General features: G+C 32.7%; 1 protein-coding gene across 1 annotated transcript in view; it reads right to left on the bottom strand.

The window, feature by feature from the left end:
- The window catches only part of LOC143229276 (prostaglandin E2 receptor EP3 subtype-like), a 64952-nt gene that overhangs the window by 11183 nt on the left and 30501 nt on the right, over positions 1-23268 (bottom strand). Inside the window, exons 2-4 of the mRNA XM_076461398.1 lie at positions 6503-6916; positions 2475-2727; positions 830-875 (exon numbers count right to left, since the gene is read on the bottom strand). Of these exons, the coding sequence (XP_076317513.1) occupies positions 830-875; positions 2475-2727; positions 6503-6916 (713 nt within the window). The remainder of the gene's footprint in view (positions 1-829; positions 876-2474; positions 2728-6502; positions 6917-23268) is intronic.

Genomic DNA, 23268 nt, shown 5'->3' with positions numbered 1-23268 from the left:
GAATAAGAGTTTGTTGTAACGGAACGCAATTTTTAATCTTTCAGTGTTGAATAAGTGTTAGTTAGTGCAGATAGCTCTCGAGTAGCTTTACACAAAATTCAAATACATTTAAGCGTCATCTGTGTAGAGTTAGCAAGTTTATCGTCAATAACAGTGTAAAGAATTTTAAACTAAAAAATAACAGTAGTGTTCATAAAGTAGACATTAGGTTCCACTCAACTTTATCGACATTTAAGATGTCTGTTATTTGTGCTGATAAACTTGAAGGAAGGAAGCCAGGCATCGGCATTCTGACCAAATATTGAGATTTGAGTATCACTTCAATCGGAAATTTACTGTCCCAAAGAGTGCGCTACTGAGGCTATATGCAACAATGTACAAATTCTCAGAATAACATTCCTGGGATGATCTCACTTCATATGTTCGAAAAAATATTTTAAAATCATCTCGGGATAAATGAACTATGAACCGTATCATTTGAAATAGTTTTATTTTAGAAATTATCTAATTCACAGGAAATGACTAATATAAATTTATCGAATAAGAACCATAACAGGGTGTAAATATATATATATATAAATGTCAAATATAGTTGTTTATATTTAAACACAAAGCTATACAATACTCAACCTGTGTTGTGCCCACTAAAGGTATTGAAACCTTGATTTTTAACTTTATAATTCTCTACTTACATTTGTGGCATTACGAATTATGATTCACTTATATGATTTATGAGTCATAATATAATGTAAAAGGTGAGCGATAATATATAAGGTATTAAGAAAAGAGGAAGTATTAAAGAGAAGAAGAAATAACGGAGAAGACATACCGTTCAGGCAACGCATCTTGAGAGGTCCTGAGGTTGACAACAGACACTTGATTTAGAAAAGAAAATTGATGTTATTCAAGACAAGTTTTGAATAAATATGAATTATTTATAATTACATTTAATAACTACACTTCAGATACCTAAGTGTAATTAGTTATTATTCCAGATAATACGTTTTGTTTTCAACTTGAATAAGAGCTAAGTAAGAGCCATCTTTATTTCTTTATTGGTTATGAATTAATTATATTGATATGTTGTGTAATAATTACAAAAATAATTTATTTTCAATATTAATATCAAATATAATTTTCATTTTTTTCAAGATTGACAGAATGAATTGTTAATCCAAGCAATATACACATAACTTACGTGATTGTTATCTTTTTATAAACATAATTATCATTAAAGCTTTGGTTTTAAATAAATATTAAAACAGTGAAACAATGTTCAGTATATATTATATGTTTTCTCTTAATTTACGTAACAATTCCGAGTTATATTGTGTTAAAAAATTCTGTTGAATAAAATACAACTGCTCCAGCGTGTATGTGCAAAAGTAAGTTACCAATACAATGTATTTTATGGAAACGTTCGGGAATTTTTTGCGAAACTATACGTATTATAAGAAGAAATGTTATAATATAATTGTACTGGTAAATTGGTAAGAATCTTAGATTTTGATTCTGTGAGAATCTAGATCTTATTGGTCAATCAATTATACTCATCGTGTATTTCAACTGGTCAACAATTAGATTCGCAAGTCAATGAGTAGGCCACGAACACCATACAAGCTTAATTTAAAACAAGATAACCAAATGTGACGTGTAATCAAATATATTGTATAAAATAATTATGAAGGGTACTCCTATATATATATATATATATATTTATTTACAAGCTACAAACGTTATTAAAATCAAGCATAGCTGATAGGATAAACATCAATACAATACTTAAATACAACTTATTACAAAAGCACCAAGTGGAACCAAATATGCTTTACCACTCGAGTACAAAGGTCATCACTATACATATATATTTTACAAAACCAGCATCAAGTAAAACCAAGTATATATTTACACAGAAGCTAAGCCTAAATGAATATAACCTACGATATGATCACCCCTATTTAATACAGAAGCGTTCAAACCACATGAGCAAAGTTAGTTAGAAAGTTAAACAAATAACTTTCATCACGAGCGTTAAGCGTAACCAGAAATATAATTTAATACAGAAGCACCATAGTAAATAAATATCATAGTACAAATAATAGTAAAGGAATATATGATAAAAGTACATTTTAGTGAAGAAGACAGCACACAGGATCACACACTAAATTTGCAACGGTTTATAAAAGAGACTCTCAAAACTCGAGTACTTTCTAACAATTTTTTATTATTCTTCTGGAGAAGAATAGTAAACTATTCGAAGGAGATCTAGTTTTGAGTCTCATAAAAGTACAAATATAACTTAGATAATATAAATGACCTCAAATGGAAGACCTATCTAGACACCATTTACTTTTCGAATGTCAGAGGCAGACAAAAGCAGTTTATTGCATAATCTGTAAGATTAGACTATTGTTATAATCAAGCAGACAAAATGTGTTAGGCAGTTATGATCAATATTAATATAACCAACTTACTATCTAAATTCCAAAGATATCCACTGTTCTTCTGAGATGTTTTGGAGTCATTGGTATTTAACCATTGTACCTGAGGTAAACAATAGAGACAGAGTGGTTTGAATAAGCTCCTCAGGTCTTGTCTGTGTGGTCTCCTTGATAGAACATAGATCACTGGATCGAGAATAAAGTTCATAGCCAAGCAGATATCAGCTATTCGGTAAAATATCCTGTGTGTCCGATGAGGATCCCACTGGGCTATTACGATTGTCATCTACAAATTGGAAGAATTATCCATGGAGTTACGACTTTTATAATATTACCAAGCAACGAATAATCATATATCAATAAATATATACTGTAAACATTTTTACTAGTTTTTACAGAAGAAATCCGTGTCCTTAGGTTCATTTGTTGTGTTTCTGGCGCTGTTTTATCAAAATTCGATTGAACTTTCATGTCAAAAATTATTTACATTTTCATCGACTAATTAAGTACAATACATAACTTTCCCAAGTTGAAACTGTATGATGGATTTTTTTCCTATTGTTTATCATCTTTAGAAAAAAGTTGTTTGATCTGAGAAGCGGTTACGTATTTGCCGGTGTATAAGACGACACTTTTTACTCCTCAAACAATGCCTGATTTTACCTCTCATCTTATACACAGTTCAAAAATAGAATATAGGCAAGAGCTATTCGGTTTATAACATATTTAACCAAAACTAGGTTGTTCGTTTTACTTTTGTTTGATTTTTTGATGAAGTGTTTGCATCGCGCCACCTACTGCGTTACAATAACATATTTGTAATTATATAATTTGTCTTGATTCTTTTTAACTAGAAGTTATTTATCTTATATGCTAATTACAATGAAAATATATTTTTGATTTTAAACGTATTCATTTTTTTCGTCATACTAAAATACTGATAATATTATATCAGAAACGTTAGCATCTGTTTTTATTGTGGGTAACCGTACCTTAAAGGGTAATCTCTTTTTCTTTTTTTTTGTAATGGGAAAGGAGTTTAGCTGTGAACAAAACTTTGTAAAGTTATCTATTATATGTTTATTACTTAATTTACGACACTGAGCCATATTTAGCTTTTGAAGAACATAAAAAAAAAATTGTGATTGTATTGATTACCCCGAATTACAAGTTAGTGCAGTTTAATGATAACATAAAATAATTTCTTTATAAAAGTAACATCCTAGACTTTCGTGACAGTAGAGGTCGTCCTACACACCGAACTTCAAAAAATTACACTTAATTTGCTCATAAATTCCGGGGCCGTCTTTTCCCCAGTAAAAATGGTAAAAGTAGTTAGTCCTTTTAAAGCGATCAGAATATTAAACCGTTTATCTCATGATCATTACAATATAATTAGTTTACTCTTTTAAGCTCAATATTTTGTTTCTTTATCAGTTTTTAGTGTCTTAAAGGTTTTGTTTTATAACAAAAGTAATTCTGAGTTAAAGAAGTCTCATAAATTTTCACTTTAAAAGGATTTCTGTTCAACTGAATGATATTTGTTCAATGGAATGATATCTGGCTGGCAACCTCTCACTGAGGAAATCCTTTAATCTACAGATATTTCATTCAGTATTAACAGTTTCAAAAAGAGATTCTGTTAGGTTCCTAGTTATTGGCGCCACTGAACCTAAACTGAGCAGAACTGAAACAGACAGATCGGTAAATTTAAATATAAGATGTTCACTGATTTTTAGAGTTAAAAATCAATTTCAACCAGAACAATGAATGAAAAACATAACAAAAGTGATTTATCATTTTATCTTTACTCAAAACATTAATGGCTATAAATAAATAAATATTGAAACTTTCTTCAGTTGTTTTAGCGTAAAACTGCATAATTGATTATTTATATTGTGTCTACGGTAAGAACCGAACCCCCAATAATATCGTTAACCAATTAATTAAAAGTACATTTTTTATTGAAATCATAACTTGTACTTCACGTAAGGAGATTTGGTGTTGATTTGCTTTGAATTTCGCGCAAAGCTACACGAGGGCTATCTGCGTTAGCCGTCTCTAATTAGAAGTGTATGACTAGAGGGAAGGCAGCTAGTCATCAGCACCCACCGCCAACTCTTGGGCTACTCTTTTACCAACGAATAGTGAGATTTACCGTAACATTATAACGCCCCCACAGCTGAAAGGGCGAGCATGTTTGGTGTGACAGGGATTCGAATCCGCGACCCTTGGATTTTGAGTCGGGTACCTTATCCACCTGGCCATGTCGGGCCTACCCACATAAGGATAACCTGTCCAACTTTGTGCGTATGCTTATTAGTTCGTAGATATCATGTAGTACAATACGTTAAAAATTTTAAAATAGAATTTTGTCGTTCAGCAAGCAAGAAAGCAGGAAGAAAAACAACCTTTTATTATCATTGCATAAAAGGGAGTTTTAAATTTCTGTTTTAACAACTTTATCATAAACATTTTATTTGACCAATCTGTAAGTATTTTCTGGTAAAACAATTTGAAACGACCATTAAATGCTAACTTGAATAAATACTTCAGCCTATATAGTAAAATATAGTTGGAGAATAGCCAAACTGGCTGACCGTACTTATTGGGTAGAGACTTACAACATTATAAGGGAAAATGAACATGAAAAGGGCTCATGTATACCCCTGGTGAAGATAGTGGCTTAATGTACCATCACCGGCTTTTCTTGTTGCTCTATATTCAAAGTTTCCGTCCAAAAAGCTTATCTAATCTTAGTCGCAGATTTCAAGTGTTAGTCGTCAATCATTCAGCTCCCTCTATAACACAGATGAAAACTCTTCACAACGGTGTCACCCGAGCGATCAAGGCCGTTTAACGTTTCTGTTACGCATAAATCTCGCCTCCAGTTTGATGTCTCGTTAGACGTCAGCTGAGCTTACTTGACGTTTTTATAGACAAGACGTCTGCAACAGAAACTTCGTCTAAGATGTTTAATATTTTCTACATTGTAACAAATTGCACGTGTTATATTGGGATTAATACTTCGCTGGCTCTTAACACATTTCTTTTAGCTTTTAGTTGACAAGCACCTTTTAAAAACCTTTCATTGGAAATTCACACCTGAGTTTGTTTGTTTTGAATTTCGCGCAAAGCTACTCGAGAGCTATCTACGCTAGCCGTCCCTAATTTAGCAGTGTATGACTAGATGGAAGGCAGCTAGTCATCGCCATCCACCGCCAACTCTTGGGCTACTCTTTTACCAACGAATAGTGGGATTGACCGCACATTATAACGCCCCCACAGCTGAAAGGGCGAGCATGTTTGGTGTGACAGGGATTCGAATCCGCGACCTTCAGATTTCGAGTCGGGTGCCTTAACCACCTGGCCATGTCGGGCCTACCCACATAAGGAGAACCTGTCCAACTTTGTGCGTATGCTTATTAATCCGTAGATATCATGTTGTACAATACGTAAAAAAAATTTAAAATAGAATTTTGTCGTTCAGCAAGCAAGAAAGCAGGAAGAAAAACAACCTTTTATTATCATTGCATAAAAGGGAGTTTTAAATTTCAGACTGCAATTTTCTAGATTTATTTTCTTGCGTCTTACGGCTGTCTAAACAAGACCTTAGATGAATAGTTTGAATGCCAGTTGAATTGTTAAAAAAAGAAATCCATATACAAAACTATAAAGGTCTTTCATGAACATATTTAACAATGCAATAGTATTTCTAGGTTTGTTTTTGAATTAGATTCGATCAAATTCACACTTATTATGTTATTATTTAAAACAGGAACAAATAAAACTTTTATTAGTCATATATTACTGTACTTGTCTAAGGCCAGGCAATATTTTCATTGTTACTAGAATAGAGATCGTTGGATAACATTTAAACATGGGGACATTAATATTAGTACTTTTAACTTGTAACGACTGTAAGCAGTACCGAATGATATAGAAACATCTAGATTTATATTATTTACAGCTGCAAGTATAGCACCCAAAATGTAATGGTTACTGTTTCTTAACAGAATTTCTTTGCCTACGATTTATTAGACAAAGAAAAGCATACTTACCATTAAAGGAACCCAGCAAGTGAGGAAAACGACACACAAAATAACCATTAACCTGGCAAAAGAAATTTCTTCCTGTGTGGCATGGTTGAATAAAAGTTCACGACTGATTTTACAGATGGTTGTTCGACCCATACGACCCTTAGAAGTTTTGCCTACTTTACTCAGGACAGAGACCACTGTCAGGTTACAAAAGACTATGACAACGCACAAGATCATGCCAAAGGTGAACATAAAGTAAGCGTAAGTAACATCCACAGTTTTCGTGGCAAAGCGGTAACGAACACACATGTGACGCCGTGAGGGGGCGTTGATATCGTAGTACAGGCCAAATCCAATGAAAGGTAAACACACCATGAACAGCGAAACAGTCACTAATGACCCAATGGCTATTTTGATCGTTTTTTGAGTGATATGCTGAAAAAAGCAAAATATAAATCAAACATTATTTAATAACAATTTTAATTACACTTTATTCTACTGTGAAATTTTTTCATCATCTATTGTCACATTTTTCATTATTCATAAGATTATTATTGTAATGAGAATGAACCAGTGGTTGTGGTGTCGGGCTGTGGATCCGAATGTCCTTCCACATAAAAGAAAGTTTGTTAGTTTTTAAATTTCGCGCCAAGCTACACGAGGGCTATCTGCGCTAGCCATTCCTAATTTAGCAATGTAGGATTAGAGGGAAGGCAGTTAGTCATCACCACTCACCTCTAACTTTTGGGCTACTCTTTTATTAAGGAATAATGGGATTTACCACCACATTATAACGCACCAAGGCTCAAAGGGTAAGCATGTCTCGTGTGACAGAGATTTGAGCCCGTGATCTTCAGATTACGAGTCGAGCGCCTTAACCACCCGGCCATGCTGGACCCCTACATAAACAAAATAAACGGTCGCGCTCTGCACTTATCGCTTTTGTAGCGTGAAGGCTAAATTCAACTATTTTATCAGAGTAGTTAAATAGTTGCAGTAGGCGCTATTAACTAATTGTTTTCTCTCAATCAGTAGGTTTGAAACAAGGGACAGTTAGCCTTTGAGTGGTTTTGTGAAAGCATGTAAAAAAAACCAAATCATTATGTTAGCAGTCGTATAAAAAATTAGATTAGTCATGAAAAGCCATACTGAAATCATAGTGTTAAGAGAAGGCTTTAAACATGTTTTTGTTTTTTTTACGTGTTAAGTATCATCAATAGGTTATTCGTTTTATTTGTATTAAGTAGGCTGTAATCTAACATTTACAGAACACCTTTTAAATGCTCTTGGAAGGTACTGAAAGTTGTGAAGCTGCGAATAGTAAGTGCGTTATTTTCAAACCTACATCCTTCCCATTAAACGTATAGAGAGAAACCGTGAGACAAAATGTCTTTAAAAATCTCAACTTTTAACATTTTAAATATATGAAAACCACGATTAGCTCTATCTCTATATGGGTTTAATGGAAAGATTTATTTAAAGGTATGTTTTAAGTAGGTTTGAGAAATAACAAAACTACTAAAAATTTGTAATTTTAGAACATCCACTGAAGCTTCCATTCCAAGAATGTATTAAATCGTAAATAAATTATTCTTAGTTAAAAATATATATAATTCTACTAAGAAAGTACTTTCTCCTGAGGTTTGAATAATGCATCAAAACGTAATGTAAGATTACAAAGTTTAACACGTTAGAAGTTAATGGATTTTGTATCGAAAATGTTTGTTTGTTTCGTTTTTAAATTTCGCGCAAAACTACACGAAGGTTATCTGCGCTAGCCGTCCCTAATTTAGCCGCGTAAGACTACAAGGAAGGTAGCTAGTAATCACTACCCACCACCAACTCTTGGGCTACTCTTTTACCAACGAATAGTGGGATTGACCGTCACCTTATAACGCCCCCACGGATGAAAGGGTGAGCATGTTTGGTGCGACGGGGATTTGAACCCACGATCCTCGGACCACTTGACCATACTGGGCCTCTGTATCGGTAATGACTCATTATTCAAACGATATTTTGAATATTTTAAACGACACATGGCTAATACACGTTTTCTAGCAAGAGCTAAAGATTAATATATATATTTTTTTTAACTTTCAACAATCTATTCTTATCAACGTCAAATAAAACAGGAACTGTTTAAATTTTTTTAACACAGTGTAATTTCAAAAAGTGATAACAGTCAAACACAAATACGCATTTTATCCCGCTGTTTCTGGACACTGTCGTTTGTCAACTGACGTCTTTTCAGATATTAACCAACTTTGTCGCTTATAAACAGACGTGGAGTTTTTTTCCTCTATGTTCAGTTTATAATAGAATCGTTATTTTATCATTCCAAAAGAACATTTTCAAATAATTGCACTAACAAATTTTTCTAGAAACATTTAACTTTCTAATTATATTTCATCTTCTACTTGTTTTTTTTCTTCAAAAATTAAAGTAGAATTATTTCAACATAACACTTTTAAACATCAAAAACCAAAAACAGTTTTCTTAAAACACTTGAAAGTTAGTATATAACAACGTGTGATAATTTACATCTGCAAAACAAAATTCCATTCAATTAAGGTAAAAAAAAAAGTTGACCACTCAGCGATTGCAGTTTTATCTCTTACCCAATATCTTGTAAATGGCAAAGATTTTTCAAGCCTTTTTGGTAGGTCATACAAGTGACTTATTGAAATACACGGTCACAAGAAAAAGTTCTAAATAACACCCTTCAAATAATAGTTACCCTAAAAATAACGTTTGTTCATTTATGTAGACAAACAATATTTGATTCAAAGGTCACATCTGGGCACTCCTAATCTGAAGATTTTTTCCTTTGTTTGTAATTAAGAATAAATCTACACAAAGGGCTACCTATGCCTTGCCCACCACGGATATCGAAACCTGGGTTTTAGAGTTCTAAGTCCACAGACATACCGCTGTTTCAGTAGGGTTCCTCATTTGACGAACGAAAAGAAGATGGAAATTGTTTATAAGTAAAAACTTCTGACTGCAAAATAAAGACGAATCAATGAGGAACGTAAATTATACTAACTTATGTTTTTGGAAAAGATAAAACTCATCTGACAGGAACTAACTTCCTTCTGGCATAATTATATGTGTTATAATGAATACAAGAATATCATACAACTAAGTACACTGTTCTTCTCACTTAACCCCGTGTCTATTAACACACTTTCTTTTATACATTATTCCTTTTCAATATCTACTCTCTTTGTATTATCCTTTAGTCCTAACTTCATTATATTTCTTTAGGAAGAATGGCACTGATTTCATATCTGATATCTAGTATCTAATATATCTTTTAAAACAACCGCTTTTAAAACAATTGTAGACATTGCTAACATTTTATGCTTTTAATTCTTAAAAACGTTATATTCTGCATTGAGGTTTAAAGACAGACTTTAGTTTAACTGCTGGTTATACTTGAAGGTGCAACTTATGAATTTCATTTAACATTAAAATAACTTATTTACTGTAGATGATAAAACTACAGAAACGTCTAGTAATCCAACAGTTTGATTGCTGAAGGATGTTTTACCACTTAAATATAAGTGAATAATATTGTTTATAATGTCTATTAAAAACTGTGTTGATACTTTCAAATATTTGAAGAGTTCCCCATACACCCCACCTCCGTCAGTAGCACAGCAGTACGTCTTATGACTTACAACTCAAAGAATCGGGATCCGATACCAGTAGTGGAGAGAGCACTCACACATATTGCCCATGATGTAGCTTTGAGCTTAACTTCAAACAAACAAACTTATGCATAAAATCATATGTACTAATTGTTGTGTGTTCTTGATGAATTAATATTTTCACCAGTTCATTTTAAAAGCCCCCCAGTGGCTCAGTGGTATGTCTGAGGACTTACAACGCTAAAACCCGGGTTTCGATACCCGTGGTGGGCAGAGCACAGATAGTCCATTGTGTAGCTTTGTGCTTAATTCAAAACAATGATAACATTCTTTTAAAAATAACTAGAGTGCAACTATCACATTTGAACTTATACTTGTAACTTTGGTATTTATAAAAGATCTTACATTCAAGAATATTGTTTCTACATGAATAAGAGCGTTAATTAATTGGATTTAAAGTTTAATTAGTAGTTTATTATTGGAGTAACTGAAGATTCCTCAAACGTTCAACATCTTCAAAAATAAAGTATTTTTTCCCATGCCTTCAATTATATACTGGTTTTATCATTTTTATAAAGTACGATGATACTGAATAGATATATGGACGAGATGCTATTTTTTGTATCTAGATAATATATCTCAAGATTTATCAGATAATATGGTGTAAACTTTTAAATCCACAGTTGCTGAAGATGCTATGGTTATATATAAGTACCATAAGGGTTCCTAATCTAACGATAATGAGTGATTTATATATACATAAGAGATGAATATTGTAATTGTCCTAACTAGTTACTATTGGCTTAGAAGGTGAATATTGATAGAAAGAATGATTATGTTATATTAAATCTATTTTGGAGCCTCAACACGTCACAAGCGCCCATCTTCCTATTTGCGGTCATGCACTGTCTGATAGCCACGAATCGTATTTTTCATTATAACATACTTCATCACAAGGGTGTGATGTTTAAAGCACAACGAAGCTTCACGTGGCTTTCCATAAGCAGTGTTTCAAAGTACCACTTTCAACAATCAGAGTTCATAGAAATTAATGGATGACATGACAGATATGTTTTTCTATGGAATAGCACAAATACTCGTTCATTCTACAGTCGTTTCAAGTTTCCGATGGTTGAATGGATATGTTGTGATCAAGCTTTTGTTACTGATCTTTGTTCTTGTGGAGTTTCAACCGTTACAATATGAAATAATCACGAAAGTCTGGATTTTTGATTTTTTATATTTTACGAACCTTCGTCTTGTGATAGATTGTGTTACTTAGCTTAGAGTATAAAATTACATTTGTAATTACATACCAGTGGGTTGAAAAACGATAACATATAAAGGAAGTTAGCTGTTATAACTGTCGGGAAAACAACTGAGTATAAATCATAGCTAATGACGGGAAAGAAGACTTGTGTAGGTATCACAGCTAAAGACAAAAGTAGGTTTGATATACACCATACCAACTGAGTAGAGAAAATTGTAGAAACATAGTTAATGGAGGGAGAATTTGATATATAGATATTTAAACTGGAAAGTTGTCAAAGTTAATGACTTGAGAGTTTCTAGATGAATATAACAGCTAATAGGTTTCTTGGTGTGGTAAGATATCACAGCTAACTAAAAGGTTTATCTGTTTGTCGCGCAAGGCTACATGAGAGCTATACATACACATCATATATATGTATGAGCGAAAAGACACTCATGGTATGTCATAGATGATGTTTGAATTGAACCCAATTTGGTGTAATAGCTAAAAATGAATAAAGATAATAAATGTTGTCACCACTTAAAAAAAAATAGATAATCAAAGTGGATAGTAGATAGCACGTCTATGGCTGGACAAAAGGTATAATAGCTAAAGCATAAGGTCTGAATAGATACAATAACACTGCACAACAATTTTTTGAAAAAAAGTTTTGCTTCCTGTATAGCTTTTGCTGATTGTGACAGGTTTCTGGTGGGTATGCACAAATATAGTTTTGGGCTACTCTTTACCAACGAATAGTGGGATTTACCGTCACATTATACACCCCCACGTCTGTTTTGCTTTATCAGGTAGGAACTCTGAGAAATAGACAGTTAACTGTTTACCGGCAATAACGTATTGGGCAAATTTGGATGTGATTTTCGTGATCAACAGCCAAAAATCTATAAGGAACATCCAACAGTGTTCAAGAAGCAAAAACTTTTTTGTGCAGTGTAATTGATATAGTAAGAAAGTAGTACTGGTATACTGACCTGAGGGTCATAGGATGACACATTTGAACATCTAAAAAAGGAAGGCCAAAAATTTTGAACACAAAAATAGTACAGTTTTAATTTTGGACATGAAACATTGTGATACGTGTTACAAAATGTATGTTGTAGGGTAACATTAAAACTAATTATGTAATTGCAGTGTACGTTGAATAAAAATATAAATAATATTATGGTTAAATATTAACACACTAAGATCAATCAGTTAAACTTATTTAAGTTCAAAAATTATAAAAAATTCAATTAAAGTACGTGAGAATTAAAAATACAGTATTACTATATATCATTTACATAGAAAAAACTTTATCTTGCGCTTTTCTGTATATTTCGCTTTTGATGTATGCTCAACACGTTCATTGTCATAGTTTATCCCTGGAGGGAAGAATGTGAAATCTATGTTGCTTCTTTTTTTGTTTGTTTTTGAATTTCACACGGAGCTTCTCGAGGGCTATCTGTGCTAGCCGTCTCTAATTTAGCAGTGTAAGACTAGAGGGAAGGCAGCTAGTCATCACCACCCACTGCCAACTCTTGGGCTACTCTTTTACCAACGAATAGTGGGATTGACTGTCACATTATAACGCCCCGACGGCTGAAAGGGCGAGCATATTTAGTGTGACGAGGATTCGAACCCGCGACCCTCAGATTACGAGTCAAACGCCTTAACTCACATGACCATGCCGGGGCTAAGATGCTTGTAGTCGGCTGATCCTTTGGTGTTGTTTTTGGACGTTAGCAACATTTACATCTGCATGTAAATGTCCTATACTTAGTTCAATACAGTGAGAGTTGATGATAATGAAACTTATTCATAGTTAGCGGTGATATTAGAGCAATTAAGAAAGCAGAGAGTGAGCTAAATGTTGATCCGCCTTTTTCAAGTTTCCAGCTGCGCTTTTTAGCTTTCTGTGATCTCGAGCGAGTGGGGCGTTTTGAATTTATCAAGTAAGAAGAACGTGCAAGAACACAAAACTTAGCGAAAGTTTGAGTTCCGATATTTTTATTTCAAATACCTCACATATATATGAGTTGAACTTAAATGTGCTGTTTGTTTTTCTTCTGAATTTTTATTACCAGTTTTGCTCGTATGAAAATAAATGTGAAAGATGAAGTGAATTTTGGAAGAAACAAGATTGCGCACATTTAAACTGATTCTGTAATAATTATGTACTAATACGATATCTCTCGCGTTTCATATGAATGTGTGTGCGTGATGCCACTCAATACATATTATGTTTCGTTGGGGCATACTGTATTGCATAAAAACATTTTCAGACAAATTTGTCACTTGCTCATGAGCGTGTGTTTGTCGTGCTTATACAGTCAGTGTCCATAAACTAAATGAACAAAGCTTAAAGTGATTTAAGAAAAATCACTTAATTATGTTAGACTATTGAGTAATAATATGTTGTCATATAAGACCGTGAATACACTTACATTTTATACGGTAGTATATTTTTAGAAACTGTGAAAACTTTGAGTACATATTTTGATTCACTTGTTCAAATGCAGAATATACATTACAAGGTTGTGACTACAGTACATATTACGATACTTGTAAAACATTTTGATTAAAATACATGTTACAACTGTTGTGAAGCGTTGTGACTGGACTACATATTACCTTTGTGAAATATTGTGACTACAGTACACATTATGACTTTTGTAAAGCCTTATGGGTAGATTAGTTATAACAGTCTCTATGAAGCGTTGTGACAAGACTACATATTACATTTTAAAGCGATGTGACTAGAGTATATCTTATGACATTTGCGATGCGTTATATCTAGAGTACATATTACGATCTTTGTGACATGTTGAGGCTAGAGTACATAATACAACTGTTGTGAAACGTTGTTACTATGAGACACATTACAACCTATGAAAAGTATTGTGGCTACCAAAAACCTTACGACCTTTATGAAAAGTTGTGATTACAGTACACATAATGTACTTTATAAAGCAGTGTGACTGGAGTAAAATTACACATAATGTACTTTATAAAGCAGTGTGACTGGAGTAAAATTACACATAATGTACTTTATAAAGCAGTGTGACTGGAGTAAAATTACACATAATGTACTTTATAAACCAGTGTGACTGGAGTAAAATTACACATAATGTACTTTATAAAGCAGTGTGACTGGAGTAAAATTACACATAATGTACTTTTATAAAGCAGTGTGACTGGAGTAAAATTACACATAATGTACTTTATAAAGCAGTGTGACTGGAGTAAAATTACACATAATGTACTTTATAAAGCAGTGTGACTGGAGTAAAATTACACATAATGTACTTTATAAAGCAGTGTGACTGGAGTAAAATTACACATAATGTACTTTATAAAGCAGTGTGACTGGAGTAAAATGTCGTGATTGTTAACGTGTTTCATTTGTACCAGCTTGTCATCTTACACCTTACAGTCATTTCTATTAGCTAAACAATTCACACATTGGATTGTAAACGGTGAGAACACATATTCCTGTATATCACTTCTAACAAAATCTATAGCGCTCAGTCAAAATTTGTTACTTCTAAGAAAGGTCGAACATGTGCTAGTAATTGGTGTGTAAAACTATGAACCCGAGGGTTCAAGATCCACGTTCCTCTGGCGCAAAAGCGTGATTTGCACTATGTGTTCGTGAGTTAGTTACAAGCGTGAAAGGTAAATCCTAATATTATTCCATAGAAAAGAAGACCAACAGTTGCTGTATTTTTTCTGTTCTGTCAGTTCAAACCTTAGGACAGCTATGGTCAGATAACTTTCTGGTAGCTTTAAGCGCGATATCTAGAAAGAAAGTACTCAGATAAATGCATAAAGTGTAATTATCAAGGTACATTGCTTTAAGAAAGTATTCTACCAATAATGTGACAATTTGATGAAATACAAATAATGTAAACAAATGTTTTAACGTACCTTTTTTTTTTCAAAACTAATGATCAAACTTAACACTGTTGTGCGTGATGGAAGCTGAATGTCAACAAATCCTGCAAAGAAAATATATTAAAAGAAATTCGTTGATTGGATAAGTATTCAACCATATAAATCAGAATTTGATGGAAATATCAGCAGTTACTGCTGATAATCATTATGGATAGATTTCTATCAGCTTTGCAAAATGGGAAGGTATAATTTTTTTCATTCTTCGTAGCAAAATTTCTCCATTTCTGGCCCTTTCATTGCAATCTTCAGGTCTCGCCATAGATTTTCTATTGGATTCAAGTCACAACTCTGACTTGATCACTCCATGGTACTCTTTTGATTCTTTTAAAACCACTCTAGTGAGTATTTGGTTTTGTGCTTCGAGTCACTGTACCAGAGAAATGTGAAATTTTCGATCCAGTTTTAGATTCTTGTCCGAATCCATCAGGCGTTCCTCTAGGAATCGCTTGTATTTTGTACCATCCATCTTCTTCTTAATCCTAACAAGCTCCCCAGTTCCTGCTGATGAGAAGTATCCCTATAATATGATGCTGCCACTACCATGCTTGACAGCTGGGATGATATTGGGCTTGTGCCAGATATAAAGCTTTGAATTTGAATTTTTTTCTCGTCTGACCACAAAAGATCTCCTGTCACATGTCTGCAGTATCATTTACATGTTTTGTACAAACTCCATAAGACATATAAAATGATTATTTTTCAGTAATGGATAATTTTTTGCCACTCACCCATACAGATTAACTTTGTGTAGCGAAAGAGCTATTGTCGATATAGGAACATCGACTCTCACCACAAACACGGAACTTTGCAAATTTTTCAAAATTACTGTTGGCTTTACAATGACAACCTAACAACTCCTGCTTACTCAGCTGCCCAGTTTGGAAGGGAGTTCTGATCTGAAAAGTGACTGGACGGTATGAAGCACTTTCCACTTCTTAATTATGGATGTCACCGTACTCAAATGGATAAATAACGACTTTAAATTTGTTTGTAACATTTTCCTGATCCGAACTTCTCTATTACTTTATATCTGGCTTGTTTGAAAATATTTTTGGTTTTCATAGTAGATTTGTCGTATCACTGTGTGAGTTGTGGTTTGAACAAATGCATTTATTGTGACGTTAAGTTAAACAACGTTAATTATACACAGAAAAAGACAACTGCACTAGTTATGTGCCTTTCAAACTAATTTTTTACATGTATATTGATTTGGGTTTGCCATGGAAAAGGGGTTGAATACTATTGCAGTTAAGAATATTCTAATTTTATTTTAAAATCTAACTTACATACATAACATCAGTATTTTTAGCTTTCGTAATTTAGAGTAGATTGGATAAAATATAAATATAAAGTTCCATTTGACAGTTTTATGATTGCAAGCTCATATTGACACAAAACGTTGAAACTTTGCAAGGAGTGAATATTTTTTGCAAATTACTTTAAGTATAGATATTTTTTTACTTATATCCACAAATCAGTCTCTGGCCACTCACTGTGAGTTTGAATTAAATTGCTTTGAAGCACTAATTAACAATGGATAAATTGACTAGGAGGAGATTAAGCTTTTACAAGTTGCTTTGTGAAAATAAAAAGAACTAATTTTGTCATCTATTTTTAATCAAAAGGTATAAGTAATAATAAATGGAAACGTTGAATAATTTTCAGATTATTTCTTTCGTCTGAATCTGTATGTTTTTTAAATATTTCAATGCGGTTTGTATAATCACAAAGGGTTCGAATTATGTTTTTCCTATTTTGATAATCAAAACTGGGCCAAAATATAATGTAAATAAAAACAGAAACGTACACATTATTCCATTAATAATGAATAAAAACGTACATATGATCTTCATACAGATAAAATACATTTGTACACATATGTAGTCACCACACTTCCAGAGTTTGGAATTCAAGAATAAAATACTAAATTATAGGTGTGGTATAAAACACATCTGCATATAAATGTAATGGCGGTGGAAAGATCATGTATGACGCTGATGCTGTAAGTTATGTATAGTTACCATGATCCATGATAATAGGAATAAAAATATTAATAGAACATATTAATATGTTCTTTATACGAGACTCAAGAATTTCTGTCTTAATGGCTAAGGATGTTAAAATATTGATAATAGCAAAAGAGTTGATTTTCTGATTGTTACATGAAATTCAATATTAGTCCATTTCTTCTTCATATTATTCTTGTTTCACAAGATTACAGAAAAAAACGACTGTGAATATTTTATTCAATTCTAAGTAAACCTACTAAAAGATCTCCTGTACAGGTCATAGGAATATTTGTATTTTGATTAGTAAAAGAGAAGTGGAGATTTTGTCATTGTTTTCATTGCTACTAGTCAAGCGAGGTAGTTAATGCATTTAAACCTACAACAAAAATGGTTTGGTATACTGCGCCAAAACCTACGCACAGCAACTAAACAAACTCCAATGAATGTAGTAGGGCTGCTTATAAGTCAATTACTGAACGTCAAAATTTACACACTATACGATTTTCTAAATTCCTATTTGTTGCCAACATCAATTCTTCCAAGCCATTTAAGCATCGCAGAAGTACAGAAGTAATTTAAGCACTCATATTATTGTTGAAAATACTTGGTTTTATACTAGCTAGGAACGCTTTATTTTATTAGAGTAATTTTAAACTGAGTGAGGTAGAGAAGTGTAACACTTTCGAATTAGGCCCGGCGTGGCCAAGTGGTTAAAGCACTGGACTTGTAATCTGAGGGTCGAGGGTTCAAGTCCCCTTCACACCAATGTGGCGGCCAATCTCGCTATTCGTTGGTAAAAGAGTAGTCCCAAGAGTTGGTGGTGGGTGGCGATAACTAGCTGCCTTCCCTAGCTGTCTTACACTGCTAAATTAGGGACGGCTAGCGTAGATAGCCCTCGTGTATTTTGAGGCGAAATCCAAACAAAGCGTGAGTACATATAAGTACTTTTATACCAGTGTCTCAACTTTATTATTATTCATTACAGTTTTACAACTCGCTATAGAAAAAAGTATGAATGTTTTCTGAAATGTGGATAATATAATGTATACAGTATTGAGTGTGTTGTACGGTATTTTTAAAATGAACCCAAGCGCCTTCGTTTTCTTGTATTGAAGGATTTCTCTAGGTATTTTACTTTCCATCATTATAAAAATTCTGCGTTTTACGAATTAAGAAAATAGTTTGTGCAACTTATAGCACATTACTTGGAAACTGTCATCTTGAGGATTCATTATTTTTTGAGTACGTTGTTATATTTTGTCTGTGCATGGTTTTCTGTGATTGTCTCGTGGAGTTTTCTGAAAGTAGACAATTAATATAACAAAGTTTTCTACTCTTGTGAGTGGTGATTTATTCTACTGATTTTCATATTTTGCTGAAATTGTGAATGCGTATTTTATTATTGATACTTACATTTTTGATTTAACAAGCCTAAAGCAAAATTGCTTGGAATTTTAAATCAAAACCTAAACACATGTACGACGTGGAATTGTGTGAATGACCATGATCTATTTAAAAAGTTTACTATTTTCACTTGAAAGTAGATTTACGTGGCTATATATACATTAGATAAGCGGCTTCTTTCTCACTCGACGCTTTTTAAACGCGTGTTTACACGAAATCTCAGACACAAAACCACCTAATCTAGTAAAGAGTAGTTGTGTGACAAAAAAGTCAATGCAGCAGTAAACTGTTGAAAAACATGTAATATGTTCAACTGAAGTCATATGTAAATAGTGTAGCTTAAAATTCATTCTCCTTAAATGAATAAAACTTAATAAAGAAGATAACTAAATATTATTAATTTTAAAAAGGAGACTAATGATCGTTAAAAATACCAGCCTTCAAAAGGACCGCAATACAGAAATCCCACAAAGAACAGTACCAGTACTCTCTTTGTAAGTATGAATAAGCATAACAGTAAAACCTAGTTCAAAACCATTATATTAATAAATCAAAGACATACTTAATATCGAATGGCATATCGAAATAAACACCCATATATTCGAATTAGAATGGACGTAGTCCAGCTACATCTCTCTGCTCTATGACTCATCACGCAACCTTTGCTGAAGGACAATCTCCGACTCAACACCGGATCAGCCAGAATACCCTCCTTTCTTCACGGCTGTCGGTCCTCTTATAGCCTCTACAAGTCCCTTATGCTACTCCTAACCAAAAGCAACGTCAAATTACAATCTTCTCACGTCCTTTTAAATTACTACAGTTATGCACCACTTAACACTACAACCTTACAGCAGAGTGAAGAAAAACAGAGGTTTCTGATCGTCTTTTATTTTCCCCAGTGCCACAACGTTATGGCTGCGGACTTACAACGCTAGAAACCGAGTTTCGATACCTGTGGTGGACAGAGCTTAGCAAATCCATTGTGTAGGTTTGTGCTTAACTGCAAAAACAAAAAAAGAAGTAAAACAAACTGACCACCCCTGATTATATTTCATTCCCCAAAGGTAATGAAATACATTTTAACCTTAAAAGCCCATCACGTCCTTGTTGTAGTTGTTAAAAATACACAAACAAGTTGAATTAAAATACAAATATTATATTTTCAAACCTTCGACTGGGAACTATAAAGCAATTAAACAAATTAGGTTGGAAATATTGTCTAAATTATTTTCTCAAGCTACAAATTTTTATTTTGACTGCACTAAAATGGATAAATACTGTAGGCATGGATTCAAAATAGAAATTTATAGCTTTAAAGCTTGAGAAAATAATGATACATTATTTCCAGCTTAGTTTGTTTGCTAGTTGTAGACTTGAAACTATAATCTTTGCATTTTGATTTAAACTATTTATGTATTTTTTGACAATCCCTATTCCATTTTTAAATGAACAGTTTGTAATTGCTTTCTACGTTTATAACCAGTTTTATAGAAGAATAAATTTCTTTCTCTGATTTGTTATTTTTCAAACTGTTTATCCAACTTCTACACACTACGAACCATGAAATTAGTAACTCACAGTGTTTTTGAAATGTTTTAAAGTAATCACTGCACTTAAATTAAATTGCATACGACTCTCGTTTTAAGTGCTAATGAAGAAAATCTCTGTTCCTAGGATAGTATTTTAAATAGTTTAGCCACATATCAAACAAATGATAGGTTTTCTTACAGCGTCGCAGATAACCATGAACCTTTTATATGCTGATAGAAGAACTTACGTTCTCTTTGATGATTTGAAATTCAGGTAATTTAATCCAATTGTTATGAGCAAAATAAACGATTAAGTGCCTTATAATTTTTTTTATCTCATTTCAAAAGTGGTCTTTATCAACATGTTTCGTGAATTGCCTGTACTCTATATGGACATATTTAACTTTTTGAAATTAAAATTATTATTATTTTCTTGTTTTGGCCTTTAAATTCCTAAACGAGCAGAGTCTGAAATGATTTTCCAGAGACAAATTCCTGTTCATTTCACCTAATCACTTTTTGTTTCCATTTATTACACTAAGTGTCTTAAATTCATTTATATAAACATGTAAAATAGCCAATACGTAGTTTAAGAATAGTGTTTGTTCGAGTATGAAAGTGGAAGAAGATTTAAACTGTTCATACTCTGAGAATTCTCACTTGTACTCTAGTTCTGGGCCATTATCTAAGCTTGTTTTAGGGCTATTTTCACACAGAGTACCAAACATCTGCTTCTTTCATCTAGTGATCTATTGAAGTGGAATTATTTTGCACTTCTCACTTTAAAGAGATGACGACGATTGGTCAATGTTGAAACATTGTATGTTCGTTTTAAATGAGGAAGTAGCACATTTTGTCGAAGCCTAAAACTTTCAAAACTTATTTAAAAAGAACTGAAAATTTAAAAGCCAGTGGTAGAAAAAAAGAGTAGAAGGCTTTGATTCCTTTAAGAAGAATTATATTGGGGATTTAGTGTTCAACTAAACATAACAACAATCTCACCCGAAAGAAATGAATATTTAAACAACTTAATAATACATGCGAGTGGCATTTTCTTCCTACTTATTTTAATAATTATGACTCTGAATGAAAAAGTACAAATATAGATAAATAGAGATTTTAAGCTACAAAAAGAATAATTAAAGCGGCCGAAATTCGAAGGCGAAAACAAATTGTCTCCGCCAAGCAAATTCAAAATGCTCAAATTTTACAATAAAAAATCTAAAACAGTCTATATCACTGCTTAGGACATTAATTTTGACAAATAGTCTCTCTATACCGTAAGATAAGATCTTAAAATTATCTACAGAACATTATTATGAAAACTACTTGATGACATGAGATTTTCTATATATTTATTTCAGAAACTCATGAACCATGCTACTAAGTATCTCATTTTCAATTCTATGATGTTTTATATAACAAAGTAGATGGTGCTGCTTTGGAATCTAGATAACCTTGTTGTTCTTTCATAATGAGAATTGTTAGCTCAAAATTCCTTTTTCAATTTAAATCAGTATGTTAAAGAAGCTGAGCGTATAATGTACTTTCATTATCTTCAAAGAAGCAACCATGTAGAGACACGTTTGAGTTATCGTAACAGAAAAATTTCAATATTAAATTCACAGTGTAACATCATCAAAGTTACCAACTTTTGTCGTTGGCCCTCTTCAGTGATAATAGAAATGATAAATTTGAATGTGAATTTTTTTCATGAAAACATTTTCATTCGTTTATGTTATATTTTAACTTTGGCAACTTTATACCGTTTTTTTAATTTTTATAATATTGAAAGACAATAAGGGACTTATTGGCCCCTCTCGGCTGTATCATCCTTTAGGCCAAACTAAGAGACAATTAAAGCCAGAACTTATCATTCATATATCTATCAAACTTTTTTTAAACTCACTCAAATTTACTGCCTCCACAACATCCAGAGGCCAACAACCCTGTTTGAGAAATAAAATTGTCTTAGCTGAAGATGACTTATACCTTGCCTTCATTATATTTGTCTCCTAGTCTCGCTGTTATGGATGAAAAATATTAATGCAACAATATTTTTAATCCATTTTACAATCTTAAACAATTCATCAGATCTCCTATAAACTCTTCTCTTTTCCATAAAAAACAATTTTAAAAATCTTAATATCTTCTCATATAACAACTGCTCTACTCCAACTACCATTTTAATAACCCTCCTCTGAACTCTTTCCCAAAATTCAATGGCTTTCATAAGGTAAAGAGCCCAGGACTAAACACAGTACTTTAAATATGGCCTAACCAGTGACATATACAATGAAATTATAACCTCTTTAGGCTCGTATCCAATATTTATTTAGATACAACCTAATAATAGTAACAATATACTGTTTGGATGGCTTCAGAGACTGATCAACCATTACACCAAGATTTTTTCTTTCGTGACACTGTTAAAGCTATTCCCATTGGAATAATACTTATAATTCGAATTATAATAAACCTCATGCAATATCTTGCATTTAGCATAATTAAAGTCTATCTACCACTAATTTGTCCAACTCATTAAATAATCCAAATCATTTAGTAAAGCAGTAGCATCCTCTTCACAGCCAGCAACACCTGATAATTTAATATAATCAGCAAATTTTAAGTAATTTATTGACCATTCCTTCATCTATGTCATTAATGTAAATCAAAAAGAGCAAAGGTCCTAAGACTGAGCCCTGAGATACACCACTTGCAACATTAATTCTGTTTGACTGCATTCCATTAAAATAACTTACTGCTTCCTTTGATTCAGTCATTCTTTCATCCAGTTAGTTAATTTATTTCCCACACTTACAGAGATAAGTTTCTTGACAAACATTTTATGTGGCACTTTGTCCAATGCTTTCTGAATATCCAGATAAACCAAGTCTACCTTTCACCCTCATCTATAAATGCAGTAACATTTTCAAAGCATGTTAAAAGATTTGTTAGGTAATTTTTAATCTGTTGATACTTG

Source organism: Tachypleus tridentatus, chromosome 10 (assembly GCF_004210375.1).
Source record: "Tachypleus tridentatus isolate NWPU-2018 chromosome 10, ASM421037v1, whole genome shotgun sequence".
NCBI classification, from domain to species: domain Eukaryota; kingdom Metazoa; phylum Arthropoda; class Merostomata; order Xiphosura; family Limulidae; genus Tachypleus; species Tachypleus tridentatus.
This window is presented reverse-complemented; position numbering and strand designations above follow the sequence as displayed.